This window comes from Alligator sinensis, unplaced genomic scaffold (assembly GCF_000455745.1).
Source record: "Alligator sinensis unplaced genomic scaffold, ASM45574v1 scaffold505_1, whole genome shotgun sequence".
In the NCBI taxonomy this organism is placed as follows: Eukaryota; Metazoa; Chordata; order Crocodylia; family Alligatoridae; genus Alligator; species Alligator sinensis.
This window is the reverse complement of record NW_005841940.1, coordinates 865,017-874,692: the sequence shown is the minus strand read 5'-3', so window position 1 is coordinate 874,692 and position 9,676 is coordinate 865,017. Positions and strand designations below refer to the sequence as shown.

The following is a 9,676-nucleotide window of genomic DNA, read 5'->3' as shown; positions in this document are numbered from 1 at the left end:
TGCTGCCCTGTTTGCAGGCAGACACTAAGTAACTGCTCCTCTCTCAGCCTAAAAGCTGGCTGTTGAATCTCACTCTGACTATCCTATCTACTTCCAAGACATCACTAGAGAGACACCTTAGGAAGCTGCAGAATTAATAGGCAAAACACTGACCTTTCACCTCTGGGGCCCTCTCCAGGGCCTACAGTGACCAAAATCTGCAGAAGATAGGAAAGGGAAAGGAGACAGAAGGACAAGAAGCTCTGCTCACTACTTCAGCTGCTTTTTGCTGAAAGCAACATTTGTTCTGGCCTTCAGTTCATGTGCAAGGTGCATAAAAACTCAGCACTATTCATAAGCTGAAGAGCAAAACAACAGGCAGAAAGCATTAGTCCTACATTTTAAACTGCACTCTTACATGGTTTGGATTTTTATCACTTACAATGTTGCACTTTTTTGGGTTCAGGAGATGAAGCCCAGTTTGTGCATGCATTTCTCAAAGTGAGGCAAGTGGTGGAGGTCTCCAAGGCATCAATTTCTTGGTTGGCAAGAAAAATCCAGAAGCAAACAGATACAGCAGTCTTCCTAAATCTGCAGACAGATGACTACAGTATAGCACCTCTGCTGCTCTTCACAGCTTATTAAGCAGTCACAGAGTAAAATAAGACTTGCCTGTTTCACTATTGCTATTCAGAATTCTTCACGTAGCAGTGAAGCCATCCAAAATCTTGTCGCCTTTATGCTGCTGTCTGGGAATGTTATGGAGACCAAAGAAAACAGGCACCAGAAGATATTTATAGCAAGAGATATAACATCTCCCCTCAACCCAGGACATTTTTTTTTTTTTTTGCTATTGACTAACAAAGCACTGACACATGGGCACTTGGTCATAACAGAAAACCACACTGATGGCTTTCCCAAACCTGAACCTTCAAATGCAATTGGAAGCTACAGTGCAGAGCATCTTTTATTCCACATGTTCCTTTGCTCCTTTCAAGCCATCAGGCTCATCTCCAGTGATCAGCCAGCTCCTCTCCCTCATTGACGCTCCACAGCTGTGCAAAAAACGAATTAGTTTTTAGTTCAGCTAAACAGAGAATAAAAAAATAAACAAACTGATCTGTCCCCAAATAAACACCATTTTGTCTCCTCAAAACACAGAGGCACCAAGTTTTACTTTGGATGAAAGGAGATGTTCCACTTAGGACAACACAACCCATTTTCTTTTCTTACAAGTGCCTGAAAGAAGCTAGATTTGCACACACAACAGCCATCTCAAGCACAGGTTCCCTTTTTAGCCAATAGCCCAGATGTTGGAATCTGAAGGAAACCCATGCTCCATTTCTCCCGCTGCCTGAAGAGATTCAAGGCCATCTCTTTCACCTTTCAGAAGAGAGCTCTAACCATTCTGGGTACAATAAAGTAGGGCTCTGGCATTTTTTCCTCTACTCTCTAAAAGTAATCAAGCAATTGAGCTTGAAAAGGGCAACTATGCCCTGGAGGTTAGAAAACTCACCTGAAAACAGAAAATATGAGTTGGTATTTTCACTGCTGTAGGAACTAAGTGAAACAGGATCAAAATGAGAGCAAGTGACCCCAGAACACTGTGTAGCCTGCTAGGCATCTTGATTTAAAAGTCAAGGTGATTGACTGAATTGAATTCACTTAAATCAGCAAGCAAGAAACTTATTTAAACCTATTTTATATTTGTTTTGCATTTACACAATTGGTTCCTAATTGGTAACCACAAAAACATGTTGATTTGCAACCATATATAGTCTTTAAAAAAAAACTATATTTGGTACTTTTGTGTTGCTAACAAAGAACACATGCAGTTCTACATCTGAAAACTTATTTCAGTTCTTAAAATTTAACATTTTACGTTAGAAAAAATGAGCAATGGGGTTTTCTTTAAGTTCGGGTTTTTTAACCCACTGTGTTAAGGTACTTTTAGGTAGAAATTGGAATTTGATTATAAAGAAGAAAACTGGCAGTTTTAAATGTTCCTTTTGGGTAAAACTAAATTCTGTGGGCTGCACAGGCAGGTTTATCACTAGAACAATCTTTAATTTAAAACTGATGCATCTGACAGTTTCTGGAGCTACTGTCATGTGCAGTTTGTAAATCAAATGTGTTGCTTCTGGTCATGATGCCCATCAGCTTTTTAGAATGAGTTCATCTCATCTCAACTCTCACCTCCTTTTTGTTCACACTTAGAAAATGGAAGACCGGCTTTCCTGCTTTTCATAGTTCCTAATGGCTTCTCAGTTGTCAATGAGCTAATTACTGAACTGAAATAAGACAAGAGGAGAAAAAAAAACTCCATACCTGCAGGAGCACCTATATATAGCTAACTTGTCACCTCAGACTTGTGATCCAGGCACTTCCTCACTGACTTCTCCCATGCTGGTGACTTGACTTCCTGTGAGACTTCACACTTGTACTTTTTAAACATCATTCATTTCAGTTCAGTTATTTCAAAGAGTTGAGAGTAAGTTCAGGTTTGAGGTTATCCTCAAATTTAAGAGGAAACTGAACTGTGGTCTCCCACATCCTGGGTGAACGCCCTCAACCAACTGGGTAAGATGTTAACATCCCCCTGCTTCCCCAAACTGCTTTCTGAAGTAGTTTTGTGAAACCGGCCCCAAGAAGCTTCTTCCAGCCAAACTTGATGCAGCAACTCCATTTCTGAACTCACAAATAGTTTCAGAGTGATCAAACCTGCATTTGCAACAGATGCATTGTTTGCCAAACAATTCACCAAGCCTCTGCCACTCCCCATTTCTGATCACGGTCCACTCCCATTGAATATGCAACTTCTCTTTGGCAACATGCATTACTGATATGGAAAAGCAACGGTGACCAAATATTTTTAGCTATAACACATTTATCAGCCAGAAACAAGGAAGAGGAGTTAGCATACAGTAACCAGTCAGCTTGAGTGCCTATTCCGTAGCCAAGGGCAAGCTACCCAACTCATCTGTGTGTCGGCAATCTCAGGAAGGGAAGTCACATTCTGAAGACAACAAGATTTGCATGCCCTGGGAAAAGAAGTTCTCGGGTGTGCCTGGGAGCAATTAGATGGAATTTGCTCTTTCTTTAGTTGCACTGTGATGTCATTCAGTTTATGCTGGATACGTGTGGAACTGAATGCTTGTGGCGCTGAGTTCTTTTTAAAGGTGATGCAACTTAGTTTGATTTTTTTTTTTTTTTTTTTTATTAGAAAAGTAATTGAATCTTCTTTCCAGTGATCCTTTTGGTAACAGCAATTTAGACCTACCAAGGAGGAGACCCCTCCTCACACATCCCTTTGAACACACAGGCAATCTAAGGAAAACCCACCCTAATATCAGGCCCACATGAAATGCCCACACAATTCAAAGTGGGATGGAAGCTGGCTGGTCATGAAAGCAGACGCCGTCAGTGGAAACCAGCAGAATTCACGTGCCCAAAGTTTCATGCAGAAGTAATTCACAGCACCTTCTAAGAAGCTTCCACTGCTGACTCTCCCTCGGCAGGTTCAAGCTTCAGCACCAGCTGACTAGCAGATGATTTAAGATACCCAAGATACAAGTCAAATGAGAATGCACTTATACTTCACAGTCAAAGCTTCTAAGCATGCTGTTTGAGGAAGGAGGGAAGTGACAGAAAGCTTAAATCCTCAGAGAGAGGCATGCACATCAGCCGCTGCCACCTCAAAGTGTGATCAGCAGGCTAGCCTAAGGAAGGATAAACAGAGCTAATGAGGCTGGAGAGAGGCCAATCTGCATTACAGCAATTATGTGCCTGGCCAAAAAGTCAGCTAACTTGCAGGAAGCCTGTAAACAACTCTCCATGAGCTGCTGGAACTCACAGCTACCAGCTGCCAAAGGCCTCCTACCCATAGAGGCCTTTAAAGTTTGGCAATGGGATACTAAGCGCAAGATTATGCTCAGCATGTCTGGGCCGGTGAGGAGAAAGGGGGGGGCAGCTACATAAAAATGTGGGATCTGTTGTAATGGACAGCCCCACCCTGGAACTAGGAAAAAAGGAAGGGCAGTTTCCTTTACTGTAAACTCTCATTGTAACAGAACTCGGCCCAGCAGCTTAACTGGGCACGGGAGCCAGTTGAGCACATGGGGCAGTAAGGGAAGCACATGACAGATTATCAACTGGACTAGGTGTTTAGCGCACAACCCACAGCAAGAGAAATTGGCCAACATTTGTTTGCCAACCTTCAGATTAAACTGGACACTGTATTATGGAGTAGTGCAGCACACAGGACTAAATTTTGCTCTTAGTAGGACTGTGCAAACATGAATAAGACCAGGAAAGATTGTATTTGTCACCCAGAAAAGGATATAAGCCTTTCTACCAGCCCAGTATCAAGCATTCATGTAGTTTAATTCACAATCTCAAGTCCAGCTGCTACACTGTTTGAGAGATGCCTCACCTTGCAAGGTCACACAGGGAAAAGCACCTAGACAAGTATAAACCAAAGCCTCTCTCGCAAGCATAATCAAAGGGAGCCCTGGAAAGCCAGAAGCCCAATTTACAGGAGTTCAGAGTACCAGTTGCAGAGATCAGTCTTTGTTCTGTCACCTGGATTAGTCACATCTTATGACCTGCCAGAGCTACAAGCATTTTGGCAGCCCGCTACATTTTTCCCCACCAACCACAGATGATGATCTTTGTCTCAGTGATTTTAGGACATTTTGTTTTTGAAAACAAGACAAAAGATGCCTCTCCTGACATATCTAATCCACCTCTGAAACCACCCTTTGTTTGGATGTTGCCAAAACGAGACTGGGTGAAAGGGAAAAAAAGCAAAGTGAAGGCAAGAAACTCTAGAGATTGAGCAAGAGTTTTCACACAGTTACTATTACCAGCAAAAGCTGCAGGTCCTGTAGCATCCTGAAACAGGCTTCCCAAGAAAGTGCAGTTGGGTGGTATGGCAACTGAATAGCTGACTCATGAAACACAAATTAAAGGTACAATGCTCTGCTGGCAGGGAGCAGAGGATTTCACAGCCTCCTTCCCCTTTCCTCTGCTGACAGTTATGTTGTTAGATGAAATGACTACCAAGTTTTTAGATCTTATGGGCTTGAAAGGCAAGAAAATGAGTGGAAAGGATTTTCCCATATCTCTCCGCAACACCCCGCCATCTCCCTTCCTCCGCACACAGGGGAAACAAAACAGCAACAGCTATTCAAACTGCCTCAACTTTGTCAACAGGTATTGCTTTGGGATATGGCTAATAGAAATATGCAGCCTATCACTGCTGCGACCGTCAGACCTTTCGTTTTTATTTTATCTGTATTCCCAGGTGTGCAGATGTTTGCATAGCAGCAGGAGCTTGGTGTACAACTGTTCACTAGGGCACCCCTGGGGAAGACCAGGACCAATGGATACAAGCAGAAGGCCGCTTAGGCTTAATACCAGGAAAAACTCCTTCACAGTCAGGGTGTCCAGACTGTGAAATAAACTTCCGCGAGGCGGTGCAGTGACCTGCCCTGGTGGTTTTCAAAAGGAGTCTGGACAGTCACTTCGCTGGGGTCACTTGACCCCAGTTGTCTTCCTGCCTAGAGCGGGGTGGGGGCTGGACCCAATGATCTGTGAGGTCCTTTCCAGCCCCTAACAATCTATGAATTTATTAATTTCTCCGATCATTTCAGACTACTGTTAGAATAGCAACTTAGTTTCAGAGTACTACCGCTAGCAACAGAACTGTGCAATGAGCAGGAACATGTAATCATTCAGCAAGATTGTCCCAGACTGGGTCAGGCACAGGAGGTGACAGTAAAAACCATGCCACCTATTTAACCTATTAGAGCATCTGCTGAGTGTGGATGCTTAAGACACTGGTGGGTAAGAACAGGGAAAAACAGCATTTAAACAGGCTAGAGACTTGACCTACCGGAAGCAGGAGCTGTGCCAAGCTTCATTAACAGTTCTATACCGTCGTTGGTCAGCAGCAATACTGTCCCCGCATCCCAGGCATCTCCAGACCTCCTCACCTGCACACAAGAACAAAGTTAACAGCTGATAAACAGCACAAGTTCCTTTTGCACCACAGGAGATCCAGTCCAAAAAAGAACGAGCTATGCCAACAGCAATGTCCAAAACCCTGTGTTCCACCATAGAAGACAGGGGTGGTGGGAGTACTCTAAAACTTTCATGCCTCTGTACACACATCTGCTGTCCTGATCTCCCAAGGGCTCTCTCTGCAGTCATCAGCACCTTTGCCCTCTGCAGCAGACGTCTTGCAGATCTGTCACAAAAGACCCTGTCACACTTGGCTGCCTTGCTCCTTGACAAACAGATTCAATGTTTCAACTACTCCATACTAGGCTAAATCAGGGAGTTAATTCCTCATTTGCCCCAGGCTGCTGACTCAGCACATAGCATTTACATTCACTTGCTTAATTAACTGGATTTCCCAGCATACAAACGAAAGAGGGAAAAAGGATGAATAGGGAGAATTCTGGTTATTGGATAACAGCTCTGACTGGCAGTCAGCTCACTCATTCCTAGAAGGAAATCACATGCCCCAATGGAGATTCACAAGCTAAACCCAGAGATTTCAAATAGGAATCCAAATCATTCTGACCCATTATTGTCCAAGTTCCTTGCTACATAAGAATTGCTCTATTTTCTATAGTCAAAAAAACATGTGAAAGCTCAGAGCTTCATTTTCTGAGGAGTGCCTCAAGTCTAGAAAGGTTGAGAACCACTGTCCTAGACTCTAACAAGTCTGGGATAGTGGCTGCAATGAGTGGGGTGGGGTGAGGATTTTGAATGGCAAGTGGGTGCTTAACAGAGGTTTGGCACTATTCCAAGTGCAGGGGGAAGCACAAAAGTCATGAAACCCAAGAAGGAGCAACTGGGAAGCCAAAGTTAAGAGCTAGGTTCGCACAAGACTGCACAAGAACATGTCATGTAGCTGGGCAGATCTCAAACTGGAGCGGTCTCTTTCTGCTACCACAGCTTGGCTCAGCTCAGGCTGCCCATGAGCTTTGAAAACAAAGGAAGAAACCACTGAGCTAAGTGCCTGGATTTCCAGCTCATGAGCAGCCAGTTTTCAGAGAACAGGAAAGCATGACAGCAGCTCCATCGCCCCCACCTTCCCTGGGCCACAGGGAACAGGAGGTGGTTCCTGTTCAGGGTCATTTGTTAGTGCTGAAGAGTCTGCAGCAGGTCAGAACAGGGTGGGGCACAGCACTGAGGTAAAAGAAAAATCTCCTGGCTGAAGCAAAACCATTTCCAAATTTCTTCCTACAATTACCACCCCTCCACTGGCTCATATAAAGCAGTCAGAGCTTCTGCTTAGCATGCCCCTCTCCTACAGGCTCAGACTCTGCCTTAATCACTTCTGCTGGACTCCTCCTGAGGCTGAAGGGCACATGTAGCAACTTTGCAGGTTGTTTCCCAAGCCTCAAGGCTACTGCATTTGTGTCCCATATCTTGAAAGCAAGAACGCAAAACCTCTGGGTTTCCACTCTTCTCTAACTTAGATTTTCCTTCCCAGATTTCCAATGGCCATGTCAAGCAGAGCACTGCTCCTGCTTACTGACCAGCCAGGTATGTCCAGCACCAGCAGAGATGCTAAACTTTTTTAATGCTAAGAAAAGAAAACAGCAGAGTGCTGCAGGGTAACAGCCAAAGTTTCTTTTCAAAGCCAGTCCCAGAGTTCATAAGGAGCATGGTTTATTTTGTCTTCCTCTCATTTCTTCGTCTGTCCCTCTGGCACAATATCCTGGTCCAATCATTAAAGAAATTACTAACACTGATACAATCTCAGTGTCCACCTTCTCTAAACTACTGCGTTATCCTAGAACAAGAAGGAATAAAGGTGTTATTATATTTAGCTCACAGAAGTAATTCAGAATTTTGTGGCACCATACAAGCAAACACCCTCATGTGGAAGGCAAACAGGTCCTTTTACAGATGGGAAGAACAAAAGCACAAAGAAGGGAAGTTACTTGCCCAAGGCTGTAGGGCAGATTGCTGGCCACACTAGAATCTACAATTCCAGCTACTCACAACAGGCAGAGTCCTCTAAACTTTGCTGCCTGTCCATCCCAAATATATGCATGGAAGCTGCTATAGAGGGGTTAAGATAACCTAACTGCCATTGTGTGGACTCTACACTTCGGGCGATACTGTTGCAAAGAGGCCAGATCGCACAACAGGCCGTGCACTATACATGACCAAATAAAAGCATTTTGGTGTCAAGTCTCCTACAATACCCTAAATGAGCTTCAATTCAGAAGTGACTCTTCCCTTCCAGCAGTGCTTGCTGTCTCACCACAGTGAAATTTTGGACAAAAACAGGAGTGTGGCACTGGATCACTGCTCCGTCTTAAGATGCCGGGGTTTCCAGTGCTAATGCTGTTAATACCAGTCTTTGTGGTCAATGTGCATGTGTGTGAAAGAGTCGCTTCAAAGAAGGCAGCAGAGGGTATATGTCACTGACCTGTTCCCATTGAAGTCCCTCCTAATACACTCTTTGGGAGCGCTATGATTTACCGAAGAAGATCATTACTGAGGATGAAGCTCAGATACATTCCCCAATATGATCTAGAAAGCATGACTAACAGCAAAGAAATTTTTAACCTTTCCTCCTTGAAGTATAAGAAACATTCAGCCATGAGGGAGGGGGAGCAGCAGAGCTGATAAACCAGTGACCTAGCACAGACAGCTAGGCACAGCCTACTCTGTGGGCCTCAAGAGAACTGTTAACAATCTGCTGAACAAGGACATTGTGCATCCAACAGTTCATGACTTGGAAGTTAGCACTGTTAGCACACCATGTAGAAGTGGATGAATTGAGCATCAAGTTGACACACCAGGGAAAACTGTAAACCTGGAAAAGTAGAAAAGCAAGGCAGGGAACCAAAGATGGAGAGAAGTCAAAGGTTGGAGAGAAGCCTGACTAAACAGTGATCCCTACCTACATGTGTAAGGATGCTCTCTGAGCATCCTTACATGATCTACAGAGAAAGACTCTTTTCTCTTTATGCCACGTCCTGCTTTCTACATATTAAGAAATTCTGAGCCCAGAGTCCCAGCCTCACCCTTGCCATTATGCACAAAGCAAGAAGCCCCAGAGAAGAGATGTCGCATTCCCCCACTCACTCACTCCTCCAAGCCCCAGGACAAAGGTTACTTTTGAAATGTCAAAAGCAGGCTTCTCCTGGAAACCGCAAACAAGACCCTGCTCTACATAGCAACAGTTTGCTGGCCAGAATGAAACCAGACTGTATACTGATATACAGCCGGATACAGATATACAGTCTGATACTGAAACCAGACTGTATACCTGAGCTCCAACCAAACCTAGCACAAGCTGTCAGCTCTTCCTCCGGTTCTTTCTGGCTCCATACCTGGAGCCGCCTCTTCTCCTCCTGCTCCCTGGACTACGGGGCAGCGCAGCACGTGGCTGTATTCACAGTATCAAGGCTGATTTCAGAACCAAGAGGAAGATGCAGGAAGCCACAAACCCTGCTGCACCCTCCTCTTAGCCGGGACACGCGAGCACCGCTATTTCCAGGGGATCTGGGAGATGCTTCAGAGCCGAGGGCAAGTGCCTGAAGCGACACCTGCAGGGCCGGGCCCGCCCTTCCGCGCCCAGCAGGGCAAGGCCGGAGGAGGCGCGGGGCTGCCGGGCGGGCCGTCCTGCGCCTCCAGGCACTTCAGAGGCGCGGCGCCGGGGGTC

General features: G+C 45.0%; 1 protein-coding gene across 1 annotated transcript in view; it reads right to left on the bottom strand.

Moving 5' to 3' along the window:
- LIMK2 (LIM domain kinase 2) overlaps positions 1 to 9,676 on the bottom strand; it is a 35,753-nt gene that overhangs the window by 25,806 nt on the left and 271 nt on the right. The window contains exon 2 of the mRNA XM_014518119.2: positions 5,876 to 5,980. Coding sequence (XP_014373605.1) covers positions 5,876 to 5,980 — 105 coding nt within the window. The remainder of the gene's footprint in view (positions 1 to 5,875; positions 5,981 to 9,676) is intronic.